General features: G+C 39.5%; 1 protein-coding gene across 18 annotated transcripts in view; it reads right to left on the bottom strand.

Moving 5' to 3' along the window:
- The window catches only part of MAGI1 (membrane associated guanylate kinase, WW and PDZ domain containing 1), a 640,650-nt gene that overhangs the window by 509,873 nt on the left and 110,983 nt on the right, over positions 1–19,794 (bottom strand). The window contains exon 1 of one of the 18 annotated variants that reach the window (XM_070777116.1): positions 15,542–16,152. The exons of the other annotated variants lie outside the window; for them this stretch is intronic. Coding sequence (XP_070633217.1) covers positions 15,542–15,596 — 55 coding nt within the window. The 5' untranslated portion in view covers positions 15,597–16,152. Of the gene's footprint in view, positions 1–15,541; positions 16,153–19,794 lie in introns of those variants that run through there. 18 annotated transcript variants of the gene reach the window in all.

Below are 19,794 nucleotides of genomic sequence, written 5' to 3'. Positions count from 1 at the left end.
GTGCCAACCCTATACACAACTGGGACTCAAAAGTGAAACTACTTCCAAGAACAGTATTTGAATTCTTTTTAGAGGGTGCTTTCTGCTCACAGTGCCTCCCAGCTCCAGGAGGCGACTCTCAAGTTATAATCACAAGTATAAAATCCCTCTTCCTACACTGACACCATCAATGAAGTGCGAGTGTCAATATTATGTTCTACAGCCCACATCTTCCCAAAGTAGCTGCTGCCAGCTTTATTTCAGAGGTTTGGGGATTCCAAATATAAGCAAACACAAATAATATCAATACAATGTTAGTTCATAACCATATGTCTGTTTAGAAAACATTATACTGAATAACTGAATACAAAATAATAAGTAGTTTAAGTAGCTTGGGCTATTAATTTAAAGACTTAAAGAGCATCTTTGTTATGAGCTAGATATGTCATGAGCTAGGAATGTCAAATTTATGAGATTTTTTTATCCCCATGAAAAGAATATACAGTGATCCCTCTAATATCTGCCAGGGAAACTGGTTCCAGGATTCCCCGTGGAAATCAAATTCCGCAGGTGTTCAGGTCCCTTATATAAAATTGTACACTATTTGCTTATAAGCTGTGCATATCCTCCCACATATTTTAAATCATCTCTACATGAGGTATAATACCTAATACAAAGTAAATATCACATAAATAGTTGTAAAATATATTGTAAGTGCTATGTAAATAGTTGCCAATGTGCTGCAAATTAAAGTTTTGCTTTTTGGAAATTTATGGAAAATTTTTTCAAATATTTTTAATCTGTGGTTGGTTCAATCCATGGATGCAAAACCCGTGGATACAGAGAGCTAACTATACCAGTTAGTTCAAAGCAGATATATAGAAAATGATGATAAATCCTGTGTTGACAATATACAAATCTGTCAAAAACACATTCCAGAGGAAAATCAAATGTCCTAGAAAATAAGACAGTTGAAAACAACCAAAAAAGCATGTCACCATTAGTCAGTGTTTTTCTTATTTATATGTTAAAGTGGTTGCTGGGTCAGCACATGCCAAAAACTATAATGATGGAGGTATGAGGTAGCCAGGAAAAATTAGAAATTAATCTAAGGAAAGAGTCAGTGATGGTTTGTAAAGAATTATTATAAGTAAATAAGAACTATTTACTTATAATATTTTGCTGTAAAAACAAGACATGACTTTCAACCTTCACCAAAATATTACAATGGCTCCAGCTTTCCTTCCCAATATCTTCCTGAGGCAAAGGCCTTGGTCTCATCAAATCTCTGTTCATCACCTATGCAACATCACTGATTGATTTCTACCTTCAGGTCTCTTCCGTACATGGTAAAATTTTGCGACCCAACATGCATTTCCCCTGCATCTGGTAGGAGTAACGCAATTTTTTCAAAAGACAAAATCCTTTCTTCACTGGCTCTGGTTGAGTGAGAGTCAAAGCACTTTGTGTGGACACTTTCCCAAACTGGACCATTTGTTCCAGCAGAAAAAGGCTAAAAAAGGCCAGGGGGCAATCAATCTACAGGGGGCATTTGACAGAGATGGTTGCATCAGTTCCTTCACCCAGCAACCCTGGAGGTGTCCAGTTTCTAACCACTCTGATTCCATTTTTCAGGTGACCCTCAGACTCCATAGGCTACTTCCTCCATGTCTCTACTGTTGGTTTTTAATAAATGCATCTTCTGCTTAAAGTGTATGCAGGGCAGATAATCTGCTACTTGCACCCAAAACACACAAAGCCCACATGCTTGACAAGATCATTCTGACAGCTTGGTACCAAAACCCAATCACAGATAATTTTCAAGACCCTCAATGTTACATCCCAACACCATGAACCTCCTTCCTCAAAGTTTTTATGACTCCTATCCTGTACTCTTACTTTTTTATGTACTCTGCTTTCTCAAACAAATACAAAACCATAATTTTATAGCCCACTAACTTGTAATTTTCCAGCACTGAATTTGCTAACAAGGTGATAAAGTTATTTTATCTACCCATCCCTAGGTGTTTACTCTCACCATACCTTATTTCACCTAATCTACACAGGATAGGTGGTGCAATCCCCTTTAACAGACAAGTATACTAAGGCTGAAAAGAGATTATCTTGCCGAAGACTATACATACACTGCTCTGGAAAAAACAAGCCAGGATTTAAATCCAAGTATACCCTCAAAAACCTCAATTCCCAACCACCAATGATAACATTTGACTGGGATGGAGGAAATGGGTATGAAACTAATTGTACCTTGGCGATTTTTATTTTGTTAACTGGTTGCAGATGACCAACCCATATCTTCCCTTGGGTCTCATTTAAAAACTCTGCCAATCTGAATGTCCACAAGCCCTGTCTTGAAAACTATTCAGAGTTAAATGAAACAATCCATTATTCCATCTAAACAGAAAAAAAAAAAAAGTGCTGTTCTCTTAAGAAAAATGTCAGCATCCTAAATCACACATGCCATGTCCACAGACTTTCAGTTCAGTTCAGTTCAGTCGCTCAGTCGTGTCCAACTCTTTGCGACCCCAGGGACTGCAGCACGCCAGGCCTCCCTACCATCACCAACTCCCAGAGTTCACTCAGACTCATGTCCATCAAGTCGGTGATGCCATCCAGCCACCTCATCCTCTGTTGTCTCCTTCTCCTCCCGCCTTCAATCTTTCCCAGCATCAGGGTCTTTTCAAATGAGTCAGCTCTGCAACAGGTGGCCAAAGTATTGGAGTTTCAGTTTCAGCATCAATTCTTCCAATGAATATTCAGGACTGATCTCCTTTAGGATGGACAGGTTGGATCTCCTTGCAGTCCAAGGGACTTTCAGGAGTTTTCTCCAACACCACAGTTCAAAAGCATCAATTCTTCAGTTTTCTTTATAGTCCAACTCTCCCATCCATACATGACTACTAGAAAAACCATAGCTTTGACTAGATGGACCTTTGTTGGCAAAGTAATGTCCACAGACTTTAGAGTTGCTTTATAAGCAGCTCTGACAAAACCAAGGCAGGGACAGGGTGACAGAACAGCCAAGAGAGAAGCTGGGAAGAATCCATCAGTGGATTAAAAATTAGCTACAAGTGGTAATTTACATATGGATCATTAGGATTCAGGCACAGTTAAAAACAGCTCACATCTGGTTTTATTTGGACTCCCTGTTTTGTCTAATAAACAAGTGCCAAAATGTAAGGAATTCTCATTTTGGGCTTAAAAAAAAAAAATCAAGTTAACACAAAGGTATTTTTTTCAAGTCATACGCAAAGCAGGGTTAGTTTTGGGAATGCAGACATACAGCTAGAAAGACTGCTGCTGCTGCTAAGTCGCTTCAGTCGTGTCCGACTCTGTGCGACCCCATGGACTGCAGCCTACCAGGCTTCTCTGTCCCTGGGATTCTCCAGGCAAGAACACTGGAGTGGGTTGCCATTTCCTTCTCCAGCTAGAAAGACTAAGTCACTGAATCAACTCACCATGAGACCCTGGGCAAGTGACTTGATTTTCTAGAACTAGCTTCCTTAATAAAATGGGGAAATATGTTTCCTATAGTAATCTCACAGGATTATTTTAAGAATCAAAGGAAAGTATTTTGTTCAGGAAAGATTTACGACCAAGACAAGATATTAACAAACATGACCAGGAGAAGCAAAGCAGGTCCACCTGAGTCGACTTCTGGTCAAATTTGTCCAATGTGTTACAAACTGCAGGATAAGAGTAGTTGCCAGTCACCAAAACAGAAAGAAATGCAGTTCCCATGTCATCAAGCAATCCACCCACAGACATCATGAAGAATGACATAGGCTTTATTTAGTCTAATCATTTAAAATGCAACAAAGCTATGAAGTTCAATGCTTCATTAAAAATTATTCAGACTTGACAAACTTGAATTTCACAAAATAAATCCAATGAAATGGAATTGGGATCATGCTCTCACCCTCCCCCTCCCCCTGCCCAAACAAAGCCAAAGAAACCAACAAAAACCATGGTTCATGGTTTTTAGGTAACTTCTATTAAGAGGCGATCTCAATGTATGTTCTGTAGAAAGCTGATAGGTATGTGCAGTTTTGGAGGACAAGGAGGTGATGTACAGAAAGCATGGGTTCCAGGGGAGTTCTCTGGTAAACTAAGTATATTCCTTAAATATGGTACTGCCCACATACTCTAATATAGTACGCACTTTAAGTTCCTGAGTAAATGCTGGAATGAAAAACATTTCCCAAACATTTGTACTGAGCATCCTACAGGTAAGTATTTAATGCGAGACACATTGAAAATATGGTAGAAAATATTTAAAGATGGAAATACATGAAACAGACCTCTTTTCAAAACATAGCAATGCACATAAATAGCAGCATGGGAGGGGAGTTCTACTGCTGACTCAGTATCCCAAGTTCCCTTCCTACTATTCAAGGAGTACTAAGGTTCCTTGAACATTATTAATAACTTAGAAAACATTCATATGGGGCCAAAATGCAAGTCATCTAAAACTGGAGAGTCAATTAGGAAGGATGGGAGGAAGGAAGGAATGAAGGAAGAAAGGGAAGGAAAGGAAAACAAAAAAATCAGACTCTTCTTTCTCTCCTAATGATGATGAACAAACTTGCTTTCACCTTTTTTTCAGTCAAGAGATTTAGACTTACAAAAAAATTCACCTCGGGGTATATTATTCTAATCAACCAAACATCAGTCTTCAGGGGATGCAACATTTGACTCTACCACAGGTCAGCAGACAGAAGTTAGGCAGGAAATTCTACCTACCAAAGGCCTTCTGTGAAACATGTTAACGGTAAATTGGTAATGAAGTCGACCCATTGTTTTACAGAGAGTAATGTAAATAAATCTGAACCCACAAATGAACACATCCTAACAAGCATACTTCCTGATTTAATGGTTTCTGCAATTGCAAATGTGGATGCTATCAGGGCCCATGTAGATAACCTTAATGAGTGAAGCAGGCAGGGCCTAAGGAAATAAGAGTTATGGGGACTAAGGCGGAGCTTGAGAGCACATATAAGCCTCAAGGCCTTCATGCTCCATTCAATTAAAACACAGTACTGGCTTCTCCCTTCCTCCCCTCTCCAAAACAAAACATAACAGGCGCAGTCCACATTCAGCCTACAGGCTTCTGGCTTGAGACCTCTGGAGACCCACCATTCTTAAGAGGATTTGACCCAACTCCTCTGCAAATGCCTGATGAGCACATTAAACTCACAAATTGCCAAGTTGAGAATACAGTGTCAACCCAGATGTGTCAAATACATTTGCTTATGGTGGATGACTATTTGCAAGGTGTACATACAAACATACCAGATTTTCAACACTGTACAAGTGAGTTGAACGCCTTACAATCAACTCTTGAGTGACTTCAGGCAATATATGTCACCTCTCTGAGCCTGAGTCTGCTCATTTATAAAATAAAGATGATAATATCAAGCCCTCTGTACTGCAGTACAGATTACACAAGAATACATTTGTAACACTTTTAGCAGATAGCAGGCATTTGTTAAGAATATTAATAAAAAGAAATTTCAATTAAATACAGCTGGGTCAATACCTGCTATGATAGAAGAACCCAATGGGAGGAAGAAACTGGCAAGGACTCAGCCAATGAAAAGCCAGGGTCTCTGTTTACTATAGCCCTCCTCCAATTTCCTTTTCCTCTCTGCTAAAGTGGTCTCCTTCCCTTGCCAAAGAAGGAACTTGCAGGTGACTTGCCAAGGTTGCAGACTATCAAACTTTGATTCTCTGCTGATCCCAAATATTTTTGCTGGAGAAGTTTCTGGCAATCTATTTACTGCAGACCTACACACACAATTAAACAATAGTTAATTTTTATTATGAAGTATATGAAGCAGGGCAAAGACTAATAGAGTTTTGCCAAGAAAATGCACTGGTCATAACAAACACCCTCTTCCAACAACACAAGAGAAGACTCTACACATGGATATCACCAGATGGTCAACACTGAAATCAGATTGATTATGTTTTTGCAGCCAAAGATGGAGAAGCTCTATACAGTCAACAAAAACAAGACCAGGAGCAGACTGTGGCTCAGATCATGAACTCCTTATTGCCAAATTCAGACTTAAATTGAAGAAAGTAGGGAAAACCACTAGACCATTCAGGTATGACCTAAATCAAATCCCTTATGATTATACAATGGAAGTGAGAAATAGATTTAAAGACCTAGATCTGATAGATAAAGTGCCTGATGAACTATGGACTGAGGTTCGAGACACTGTACAGGAGACAGGGATCAGACCATCCCCATGGAAAAGAAATGCAAAAAAGCAAAATGGCTGTCTGGGGAGGCCTTACAAATAGCTGTGAAAAGAAGAGAAGCAAGAAGCAAAGGACAAAAGGAAAGATATAAGCATCTGAATGCAGAGTTCCAAAGAATAGCAAGGAGAGATAAGAAAGCCTTCCTCAGCAATCAAATCAAAGAAATAGAGGAAAACAACAGAATGGGAAAGACTAGAGATCTCTTCAAGAAAATTAGAGATACCAAGGGAACATTTAATGCAAACACGGGCTCGATAAAGGACAGAAATGGTATGGACCTAACAGAAGCAGAAGATATTAAGAAGAGGTGGCAAGAATACACAGAAAAACTGTACAAAAAAGATCTTCACGACCCAGATAATCACGATGGTGTGATCACTCATCTAGAGCCAGATCCTGGAATGTGAAGTGAAGTGGGCCTTAGAGAGCATCACTACGAACAAAGCTAGTAGAGGTGATGGAATTCCAGTTGAGCTATTTCAAATCCTGAAAGATAATGCTGTGAAAGTGCTGCACTCAATATGCCAGCAAATTTGGAAAACTCAGCAGTGGCCACAGGACTGGAAAAGGTCAGTTTTCATTCCAATCCCAAAGAAAGGCATTGCCAAAGAATGCTCAAACTACCACACAATTGCACTCATCTCACACGCTAGTAAAGTAATGCTCAAAATTCCTCAAGCCAGGCTTCAGCAATACGTGAACCGTGAATTTCAAGTTGTTCAAGCTCGTTTTAGAAAAGGCAGAGGAACCAGAGACCAAACTGCCAACATCCGTTGAATCATGGAAAAAGCAAGAGAGTTCCAGAAAAACATCTATTTCTACTTTATTGACTATGCCAAAGCCTTTGACTGTGTGGATCACAATAAACTGTGGAAAATTCTGAAAGAGATGGGAACACCAGACCACCTGACCTGCCTCTTGAGAAATTTGTATGCAGGTCAGGAAGTAACAGTTAGAACTGGACATGGAACAACAGACTGTTTCCAAATAGGAAAAGGAGTATGTCAAGGCTGTATATTGTCACCATGCTTATTTAACTTATATGCAGAGTACATCATGAGAAATGCAGGGCTGGAAGAAGCACAAGTTGGAATCAAGATTGCCGGGAGAAATATCAATAACCTCAGATATGCAGATGACACCACCCTTATGGCACAAAGTGAAGAGGAACTGAAAACCCTCTTGATGAACGTGAAAGAGGAGAGTGAAAAAGTTGGCTTAAAACTCAACATTCAGAAAACGAAGATCATGGCATCCAGTCCCATCACTTCATGGGAAATAAATGGGGAAACAGTGGAAACAGTGTCAGACTTTATTTTTCTGGGCTCCAAAATCACTACAGATGGTGACTGCAGCCATGAAATTAAAAGATGCGTACTCCTTGGAAGGAAAGTTATGACCAACCTAGATAGCATATTCAAAAGCAGAGACATTACTTTGCCAACAAAAGTCCGACTAGTCAAGGCTATGGTTTTTCCAGTGGTCATGTATGGATGTGAGAGTTGGACTGTGAAGAAAGCTGAGCGCCAAAGAATTGATGCTTTTGAACTGTGGTGTTGGAGAAGACTCTTGAGAGTCCCTTGGACTGCAAGGAGATCCAACCAGTCAATTCTGAAGGAGATCAGCCCCGGGATTTCTTTGGAGGGAATGATGCTAAAGCTGAAACTCCAGTACTTTGGCCACCTCATGCGAAGAGTTGACTCACTGGAAAAGACTCTGATGTTGGGAGGGATTGGGGGCAGGAAGAGCAGGGGACGATAGAGGATGAGATGGCTGGATGGCATCACCGACTCCATGGACGTGAGTCTGAGTGAACTCTGGGAGTTGGCGATGGACAGGGAGGCTTGGCATGCTGCGATTCATGGGGTTGCAAAGAGTCGGACACAACTGAGTGACTGAACTGAACTGATATGTTAGTTACTACTACTCATGATGTACAGAATGATTCACTGGAGGACACAGTAAATTTCATAGGTAAACAACCTTGATCAATCCCTTGGGAGAAGCTACTTATCTTGTGACCAACATCAGTCACTTTCCAGAAGTCATGGAAAGATGCCAGTGCCACCTCATGGAAATGCTCAGAACCCAGAGAAGATTAAAAAATACTAGTGCCATTCAAACTTGAACAGTAGTTTGTACACATTTAGCATTAATTCTATTAAATATTTTTAAACACAAATCAGAAGTGCAAATCCAAATACACATAGGATGCTAATACACAGCTCCCTGTCAAACACTTTGCAATATACACAGTCATCTTCCCTCTATAATTCACACAGATTAATGTTACTGTTCTCACCTCGTCTTCCAGCAGATGATCAGTATAATTCCCCTTTTTAGGACACTGAACACTTTCCCCTACAAAAAATTTAAATTCTAACTTGTTGAGCTTTTTTCTTTTTTTAATCCCTGAAGAAAATGGACTGGGAAGAGGAAAAATGATGAAGTAATAACACCCAGGTGCTTCCTACCTAATTAAAAGAAGTTTACAGCTGCACCATAGTGAATCATCCCTGTGGATTATCCACACATATCCTTCAAGTGGCACGTAGCTCCATCAAGAGCCATATTCCATATGCTTTCCTGAAAACTGCCGTCTCTTAGCTTTGGTAAAATGATGACTATCAGGTAACTAATGGTATTTTCTGCTTCCTGGCTTTCCTCCCTATGGACATCTCAGTTCATTTGTATTTCCTTAATTCTAAAAATAATTAAGTAACCATGAAGCAAGAGGCTCAGCGCTTAGTAAATCAAGCTTTAATTTATTTTAAATTAAAGTGTACTGTCAGTGCTAAAAAAAAAAATTAAAAAAAAATAAAAAAGCTAGATGTAAAATGACTATAAAGTTACCATTTGTGTTTCACAATATACACCTACGCATACCTTGTCATTAACCCAGGAGAACCCACCAAGGGAGCTGAGGGGAACCACGTTGATTAGGGGTTTCATCGTACACCCTCTTACCTTCTGAAATTATACACCTGATGAATATATTAATAGCCCCCAAAATGTACCTTGGAGAAGGCAATGGCACCCCACTCCAGTACTCTTGCCTGGAAAATCCTACAGACGGAGGAGCCTGGTAGGCTGCAATCCATGGGTCGCTAAGAGTTGGACACGACTGAGCGACTTCACTTTCACTTTTCACTTTCCTGCATTGGAGAAGGAAATGGCAACCCACTCCAGTGTTCTTGCCTGGAGAATCCCAGGGTCGGGGGAGCCTGCTGGGCTGCCGTCTATGGGGTCACACAGAGTCAGACACGACCGAAGTGACTTAGTTAGTTTTCTTAGTTAAAATGTACCTTTGACTTTTAAAAATTTCATCTGGACTGCCAGGTGTTTCTTACATATCAAAGAACTATGAAAAAAGAAGTTTACACTAATCTGTTTTTAACTAAAATTTACCTATGGATATTTCTCTTTTTCACACATAAATAAAGTATCTAGAAAGGCATACATCAGACCACTAACTCTAAGCAGAAGTGACTAGAAGGTTCGCTTTTTTGTCTAGCCTTCTGTAACAGTGTCACCTTTAAAATTTAAAAATAATAATAATAAAGTAAAAGCCGATCAAACCAGTCAATCCTAAAGGAAATCAGTCCTGAATATTCACTGGAAGGACTGATGCTGAAGCTGAAACTCCAATACTTTAGCCACTTGATGTGAAGAACTGACTCACTGGAAAAGACCCTGATGCTAGGAAAAATTAAGGCAGGAGGAAAAGCAGACAACAGAGGATGAGATGGTTGGTTGGCATCACTGACTTGATGGACATGAGTCTGAGTGAACTCCGGGAGTTGGTGATGGACAGGGAGGCCTGGCGTGCTGAGATTCATGGGGTCGCAAAGAGTTGGACACGACTGAGCAACTGAAATGAACTGAATTCAGAGGGTAAACAAAGAGATACCACTTCCACATCTATTAGAACAGATGGCCACAATTCAGAACTGACAAGACCAAATGCTGACAAGGATATAGAAGCAGCAGGAACTCTCATTCATTCTGGTGGGAACAAAGAATGGTACAGCCACTCTGGAAGCCATTTTGGTGGTTTCTTACAAAACTAAACAGTGCTACCACACAGTTGTGCTTCTTGGTATTCACCCACAGGAGGAAAAACCTTACATTCACAGAAAAACCTATGCACAGATGTTTAGAGCAGCTTTATTCACAATCGTAAAAATCTGGAAGTAACCAAGATGTCCTTCAGTAAGAGAATGGATAAATAACCTGTGGTAAACCTGGACCATATTTTTCAGCACTAAAAAGAAATGAGCCATGAAGACATGAAAGGGCATGGAGGAATGTTACATGCATATGACTAAATGAAAAACCAATCTTAAAAGGCTATACTATATAACTTCAACTATATAACATTCTGGAAACTGCAAAGTTACTCAAAGAGTATAAAGATCAGTGGTTGCCAGAGGTTAGAGCAGCAGGAAGGATGACTAGAGGAACACAGATAATTTTTAGGGCAGAGAAAATACTCTGTATGATACCATAACCAAGAATATAAGTCTTTAAACATTTGTTGATACCCACAGACTACAAGATGATGCTGTAAAAGTGCTGCACTCAACATGCCAGCAAATTTGGAAAACTCAGCAGTGGCCACAGGACTGGAAAAGGTCAGTTTTCATTCCAATCCCAAAGAAAGGCAATGCCAAAGAATGCTCAAACTACCACACAATTGCACTCATCTCACACGCTAGTAAAGTAATGCTCAAAATTCTCCAAGCCAGGCTTCAGCAATACGTGAATCGTGAACTTCCAGATGTTCAAGCTGGTTTTAGAAAAGGCAGAGGAACCAGAGATAAAATTGCCAACATCCGCTGGATCATTGAAAAAGCAACAGTGTTCCAGAAAAACATCTGTTTCTACTTTATTGACTATGCCAAAGCCTTTGACTGTGTGGATCACAATAAACTGTGGACAATTCTGAAAAGATGGGAATACCAGACCACCTGACCTGCCTCTTGAGAAACCCGTATGCAGGTCAGGAAGCAACAGTTAGAACTGGACATGGAACAACAGACTGGTTCCAAATAGGAAAAGGAGTACATCAAGGCTGTATATTGTCACCCTGCTTATTTAACTTGTATGCAGAGTACATCATGAGAAACGCTGGGCTGGAGGAATCACAAACTGGAACCAAGATTGCCAGGAGAAATATCAATAACCTCAGGTGCAGGTGACACGACCCTTATGGCAGAAAGTGAAGAAGAACTAAAGAGCCTCTTGATGAAAGTGAAAGAGGAGAGTGAAAAAGTTGGCTTAAAACTCAACATTCAGAAAATGAAGATCATGGCATCTGGTCCCATCACTTCATGGGAAATAAATGGGGAAACAGGGGAAACAGTGGCAGACTTTATTTTTGGGGGCTCCAAAATCACTGCAGATGGTGAATGCAGCCATGAAATTAAAAGACGCTTACTCCTTGAAAGGAAAGTTATGCCCAACCTAGATAGCATATTCAAAAGCAGAGACGTTACTTTGCCAACAAAGGTCCGTCTAGTCAAGGCTATGGTTTTTCCAGTGGTCACGTATGGATGTTAGAGTTGGACTGTGAAGAAAGTTAAGTGCCGAAGAATTGATGCTTTTGAACTGTGGTGTTGGAGAAGACTCTTGAGAGTCCCTTGGACTGCAAGGAGATCCAACCGGTCCATTCTGAAGGAGATCAGCCCTGGGATTTCTTTGGAAGGAATGATGCTAAAGCTGAAACTCCAGTACTTTGGCCACCTCATGCGAAGATTGACTCATTGGAAAAGACCCTGATGCTGGGAGGGATTGGGGGCAGGAAGAGAAGGGGACGACAGAGGATGAGATGGCTGGATGGCATCACCGACTCGATGGACATGAGTCTGAGTAGACTCCGGGAGTTGGTGATGGACAGAGAGGCCTGGCGTGCTGCGATTCATGGGGTTGCAAAGATTAGGACAGGACTGAGGGACTGAACTGAACTGAACAGACTACATTATATCAAGAGGTAACCCTAATGGAAACTATGAACTTTGCGTGATAACAATGTGTCAGTGTAGGTTCATCAATTATAACAAACGTTATCACTCTGGTGAAGCATGTTGATAACACACAAGGTTGTGCGCATGTCGGGACAGAGGGTATAGGGCAAATCTCTGTACTTTACTCTCAGTTTTGCTATGAACTTAAAACTGCTCTAAAAAACAAAATCTATTTTTTTTTAAGCTACACAGAAAAATGTCAGAATAAGACTGAGTTAATTTTATAAAGAGAATAGCTACATACTGAGGTAGGGTCAGAATCCTAACAAATAAATTGTTATCTTTAAGCATTTTTATTAAATGCTCAGGACAACTGTAGTTTAAACAGGGACTTAATTATATCAGGTTAATTTTCTGCATTCTTTTTTTATCTTCCAGATTTAACTTACTATATAGGAATATTCCTATTTCTTCATTACAGATCTTCTGCACTTACAATTAAAAAGTACTTAAAATTAAGATGCTTCTCCCCCTCAAATAGTTTATATATCATTTGACTGTTGGCAGCAACTGGGCTTCCAATGTATTTTGTAATTACTCTGAGTTTAATCACAGTGTGATATTTAATATAAAATTCTATTTTTTATTGAATGAAAGAATTTATATTCTACAGTTCTTTACAATTTTCAAAAGTTTGATACACATGATTTCATATAATAACCTCTTTTTTCCCCTATGCATTCTTTACTTAGCTTATCTTGATTAAAAATCTAGAGTAGGAAATTTTTACCTGTACAATGTATTCTTTTGAGAATCTATAGAAATATCTAGCTCCACAACATTCTTCAACTGATCTATTTACAATAAATAAATTGTTTTCATCCTACTGCTTAGGGGCTAGGCAGGTGAATTGAAAATCAAGGTATTTATGTCTGAAATATTTCAAATATTTTTCTTTACTTCAGATTACTCCCCATCCCCATAAACAAATGTCTCATATGGAAAATGCTTATAAAAAGTGCTGAACAGTTAAACCCAGAGAGACCTGATTTTCTGAAGGAAAGATGATAATCCTCATTTTCCAAAAAATAAAAATAAATAGAACAACCACTACAAAATGAACACCAGCCAAAAGGGCATAAAATCTGAGTCCTATATTATTCTGGCAGACAACAACAGCATGTCTACTGGGGATTCAGAGTACGTGGAACCAGGAAATAAGCTAAGCATTGATTTGAGAAGATCAGTTTTCATGACCCTACTCAAGAGAATTTCATCACCATTTATTTTGGAGAAGAGTGAATTAATATAACTGGTTTTGGAGTTCTTTTTTTCCCACCCAGAAGATAAAATGCTGACTTCTCATTCTGAAACTATATATGTAAAAACAACACAGCTTTCCATTTCTTTTCTCTTTGAGTTAAAATTGATATATAACATTATACTAGTTTCAGGTATACAACATAAGAATTCAATGTTTTTATACAGATTTGCTATTTCTTAATCCCCAAAATGCTTACACAAGAGAAGGCATCCAAGAGGGAATTTGGATATATTCTCATTCATATTTATTCTCCTCCCTCCATCCTCTACACCTCTCACATTGTGCCAAGTGAGAAAAAGGCAATTTTCCACCATTTGAGGCCTTGCTGACAATGAACACTAAATACTGTTGGAAAAATTTTGCTCATACATACTCTTAGCCATTAGAGTATTAATGATACTCTAATGTATCATTAATAGCCAGATACTCATTTGTGTATCAAAAGTCTACTTCTCAACTAAATATTCTAGACCTTCAAGGACCTTCCTGGTGTTGCAGTGTTGCCTGCAACAGGCAGTGTCGCCTGCCAATGAGGGAGACACAAGAGGCGCAGGTTCAATCCCTGGGTCGGGAAGATCTCCTGGAGAAAGACATGGCAACCCACTCCAGTATTCTTGCCTGGGAAATTCCATGGACAGAGGAGCCTGGAGGGCTACAATCCACGGGGTCACTAAGAATGAGACATGACTTACCGACTAAACAAGAACAAATCTTTAGCTAGGCATGGCCTCTCCAAAGGGAGGACATTTAAGCTGAGTAAGGGAACAGATTTAGGATAATCAAGAGCAGTTAAACAGAAAGAAACACACACACACATTCTAGACCTTCAATCATGTTGCCGCCTTTAAATTTTTCAATTGTATCCAGTGGTCCTCAGTTTAAAATTTCTGGAAATGCAAGAATGACAGGAATCTAAGTGGTCACCTGGCCCAACTTCTCATCTAATGTCTGAGTCCATTCACAGCTTCTGCTTAGAATGACCCAGGGTGGGTTTGGAGAGCTCAGATGCCAATGAACGAGCCACCTTTCAAGGCGGCCACATCTTGTTTTAGGGCACTTCACACGTCACCAGTTACGGCCATGGTCCTGTTCACATCACAGAAAACAAACGGAAGTTCATTTACAAATATCAGTTGTTCACTTATTCAAAGTGTTGGTCTCCACCTCCTTTCTGTTGTATTATTTCCTCGAGTTCTGCCCTCATTTTCTCTAAGGCCTCTGTTAATAGTCATTAAAGACGGTAATATTCAAGAACAAGTTGTTCTAAAATTACTTTCCTTCCAGTTTTAAGCTGTGTGGAACAAAACATATTGGATCTTCAATCAAATTCTGACAGTCACATGCAAACACCACATGAATTTCTAATCCTGAACCATCTCATTTTAAGCCATAATACATGAGTCAGAAGAAAACCTAACTTCTCTTAGATTCAATCATCTCAAGGCACTCCATATTTATAAACTTCATTCTCTCCTGGAACTTACATATTTTTTAAACAATACAGTATAATTAAGTTTAGTCCATTCTGCCACTTCTCAAAAAGACTCTTAACAACATTTATTCAATTTCACATTTCAGAAGAAAATTAATGTTAAATTATCCCTTGTGATTATTTATACATGGATTTTAATTTATACTATATTTACATTCACTAAGTACAAAATAGAATTAGGTTGCAATTTTATACTTATAATCTACTCCACTGCCAAAATAAGTTCAGTAAAAAGTGATAATTGCACTAAAAGTGCAAACGTACGATTTTGACTTTTTATTACCATTTCAACCCACTGCAGAAATTATTTAACATGGTTTCACCAAGTTGAAAGAACCCTATCACATATCTGCTCAAGCCAATGTGCAATCATAAAAAAAACTGACTTGAAAAGACAATTTTTTTAAAGTATGTATTTTAGCCTCAACTTAACAACTTTCTTAAAAACTCTACCTCCAGATCAGAATAATCTCCAATCAACACAGACACCATTACCTCTCTTGTATACACTCTCCACTCTCCATTTCCCTGATCCCCAAGGAATGATCATTTTGTCCTGAAATCGTAGAAGAATGAATTAAAAAGAATGATAATTGTATGCAACCTACTAACAAAAGTCAGAGAAACAAAGAAGAAAATCAGAACTGATTTGGAAAAAGTTAACAAAAAAAATTCTTTTTAGAAAGTAATTTTAGGTTCAGGTTAAATACGAAAGAAAAGAACAAGAAGAGAGTATTAAATGCTTTACCCTGTACTGGCTGTGTATTACACTATCTGCATTATCACATTTAATGCTGAAAACCTCCTAAGACACAAGTACTATCACTGGTGCCCTTCGACTGAAACTGAGTATCTAATACAGGACATGACATGCACAAAGTCAAATAAAGAACAGCAGACAGCCACTGCCATCGGGTCGAGGAAGAGGGAAAGGGAAGAGAGGTTCACCGCTGCCTCAAGGCCCGGGCTTGGCTAGTGGGCAGCCTTGATGTGGGCTCTGAAGCCCTGCAGGACAAAGGCCCCAGCCTGTTCCCTGGGCCCCCAATTCACGTGCCAGCCCAAGGCCAGGTGAACCGAGGAGCCATGGGATAAGGCTGGGATCCACCTCTTACCTCGTTCTCCAACACTCCACTGACTGCTGGCTGAACAGGCCACCAACGGTCACTCTTGACAGGTGCTCACCTGGGGGAGGGGCCCACTGCAGCACCAACCAATGTCTGAGCAGGATCACTAACAGTCGCTCTTTGACAATTGACAGTTGCTCACTTGGGGGAGGAGCCCACTGTGTCACCAACCAATGGCTGAGCAGGGACCTCTAACCATCTCACATCAGTGGTCTCCCGTTAGTGGTTTCACGGTAACCGTTGCCTGGTAAGAAGTTGTGCTGTAATGGCATAGAGCAACAGCCGCATGCTAAGGGCTGTGTACTGCCCAACTCTATTACTACTACATACACCTAAGATGAGCTCTGTTAACACAGCACATAATGAGAAAACACCCCATTGCTTCTTGATAGCAGGAACATCTGGTTATGTCAAATATAAGAGATTCACAACAGAAGATATGTGCAAAATATAGCCTCCCTAAGGGCTGAAAAGTACCTAGATAAAACTTGATTGTTCTATACCATCAAGTTTGATTCTAAATCCCAGGTTCATACACCTCAGTCAAAAGATTTCTAATCCTTCCATGTTAGACCTATGCTTTCTCTATTCATTCCATAGACATCCATGGCCCCAGCCATGGATGCAATTGTCAAGCCTGCCTTCAATAAACATCATAAACAATAAACATCATAAAAAGCATACTGGGTACCTGGCATTTTGCTTGTTCTTAACAATACAGTGGTAAAAATGACAAATACAGACACAGTTTACAGAGAGTTTACCCTCTAGCAAAAATGAGAGACATTCAATCAGTCATTTTAAGTGAGATAACAATTACCGAGGAAACATAAAAGATGTTACGGGCAATACATTATGAGATGGTCAGTTATGTGCAGCTGTACGGGCTGTGCACTGCACAAGGGCACATGGCCAAGGAACATGTGTAGCCCTATCCATATGTAGAGCCTGACCAGAAGAGCATTATTTCCTCATTACCACAAAGAGGCGATTCAAACTAGCATCAGCCCTGAAGCTGCAGAGGACAGGGGTTAGGTCTTGTAGGTAGCAATAATAAATTTGGATTGTATATTAAGAGTGATGGGAAATAATGGAAGAATTCTGTACATACTAGACTCAACTGTCTATGGGAGCAGAGGCAGTAATTTACTCAAGATGATTTCATCACTTGTGTAATATTGAAATAATTCAGGGAAATGTATAAATAATTGAAGTGAAGACCATTTGTCAAAATGCCATTTTGGCATTTTACCAGCTGATGTGCATTTAAAACTAGGATGAAAAATATAGCTTTTTTTCATTCTTTTAACTTCAGGAGGATATAAACCCTTTATTAATCAGATGTACTTTCATTTGACTCCAGTAAGATCACAAGCCCTATGCAAAGCTATCTTCCATTTCCACACAGCAAGTTCTCACCTTCAAGAGATGCTACTAAAATGCTCAAATGAAGAAGATCCCTTTTCAGTCTGCAGAAAAGGGATCTATTCTCTCCATCCAGGAGACTGTCAAGTTGGAAAATTAAATCTGTCACTTTAAGATGTATGAGTCCTGCACTTTCAGAACTTAAAGCATCAAAGCAAGCAAGAAAATCTTTGGGAAACAAATCTATATAACATGGGGATTTTAAGAGAAGCCATCATTTCCTCCACAGAAACCAGAAGGCCTAGAAACGTGAGGTCAGAAAAAGGTCATCTGACATCCAAAATTATCTACATGTGAATTAGTGTGTTTAGAGCGTTAGACCAAGCTTCCCACGGCTCTCATTACATAAGGTGAGTCAAAAAACTTGTCTCTGGTCAGATAACATTTAAAAAATCCTACATTCTCCAATCTAGGATTCAGTTTCCTCACATATCAAATGAGAATAACAGTCATGCTTATTACCTCCTAGAGCCACTCTGAAGATTTACAAGGTAATACACGTGAAGTGCTCAGAACCACATATGGCACATAGTAAGTGCTAAATAAAAGTTAACTGTTACTGCTGTTTTCATTTTTAAAGCATCATGATGGGTTTCCATGCATAAAACCGTGTGAACAAACATAAGAGCAGATAAATCCATTGAGCTTTACATGTCCCAGTCTTTCCCAAACTTGTCTGGCCAGCAGATCCTTTTTTCTACCTGTTAAACACTTTCTATCACTAGGGGAGCTCAAGTCCTACAGAGCTCACCATGGGACACGCAGCTGCTCATTCAGGAATCCAGAAGGAAATTTTATTTATAACAGAAGTCACGAGATGGCAGAAGAAAAAGCAGACCCATATTTAGGCCACCTTTAAATTTCCAGTTCCTCATCTATTGCATCGTCCTTGATATTTCCGTTGAAATTTAATTCCAAAGTAATAAAAGGCCTCAATCCAGGTGGTGTTTTTATGTGTTATTTATACATCAGAAATTGGCTGAGAGGTCACATGAAATGACAATAAAGGGCATCTTGCCCAGACTTAGTGTAAAAACGCCCACCTTGACTCAACAAGGACAATTATAAACAACCCAGGGCCAGTGAAAACATAATTTCCCAAAGTGGAGCTGGGAGGAAAACAATAAGAACTTTTGTTCATAATATTAACACAATGTGGCTCATTCTTTTTTCTGTTTACATAACCTAGAACCCTACGTAACACTCCTTTAAGAACTAGAACGTATGGGTTAGACTGATAAACATGAAGAATTCCCATGAAGAACATCACTCTCTTAAAATAATTATAATAGTTCACACTTACATAGCCATAACTGTCTTTAACGTATTTAACTCATTTAATCCTCACTACTACCCTTTGACATAAGGGCTTTTATCCCCATTTTTCAGATGAGCACACTGAGGATGCACCAAGCATTAAGAACCTTACCCAAGATCACACAACTAGTAAGAGAGGAATTCAAGTCAAGAGACTTATGGTTCACACTCCTGACTGCTATACACACCCATGATTATGAGGAAATGTTCTTAGATTCTAAAGTGTTGCTTATTTTATGATCTGACCTCTTAAAGAGCTTTGTATCCACTTCTGATCTTGCAGCATTGTTTAGACAAACATTCAGTTCAAACATTAACCAAACTTAAGAACTTGAAGATTTACCTTCATCATGTGTCAAACTTAAAAACCATCTGCTATTTATTTCAAATTTCTTTAAACACATTTTAACATGAATAGTTTCAATTTGCGGAGAAGGCAATGGCACCCCAGTCCAGTACTCTTGCCTGGAAAATCCCATGGATGGAGGAGCCTGGTAGGCTGCAGTCCACGGGGTAGCGAAGAGTTGGACACGACTGAGCGACTTCACTTTAACTTTTCACTTTCATGCACTGGAGAAGGAAATGGCAACCCACTCCAGTATTCTTGCCTGGAGAATTCCAGGGACGGGAGAGCCTGGTGGGCTGCCGTCTATGGGGTCGCACAGAGTCGGACACGACTGAAGCAACTTAGCAGCAGACGCAGCAGCAGCAGCAGCTGTTTCAATTTGAAAGAAAATCAATATCATCTACTATAAGACAACCCTAAAGATAAATAAATACAATATATTGTAACTAAAGGAATGTTCATTTCTAGCTAAACCAGTCATCTGAGGAGACTCTAAAGTTCCTACACACCCTCTTCTCCCTGTCTCCTTTCTCTTT

Source organism: Bos indicus, chromosome 22 (genome assembly GCF_029378745.1).
Source record: "Bos indicus isolate NIAB-ARS_2022 breed Sahiwal x Tharparkar chromosome 22, NIAB-ARS_B.indTharparkar_mat_pri_1.0, whole genome shotgun sequence".
Lineage (NCBI taxonomy): Eukaryota > Metazoa > Chordata > Mammalia > Artiodactyla > Bovidae > Bos > Bos indicus.
Note: the sequence above shows the minus strand (reverse complement) of the source record. Positions and strands in the feature narration are given on the sequence as shown.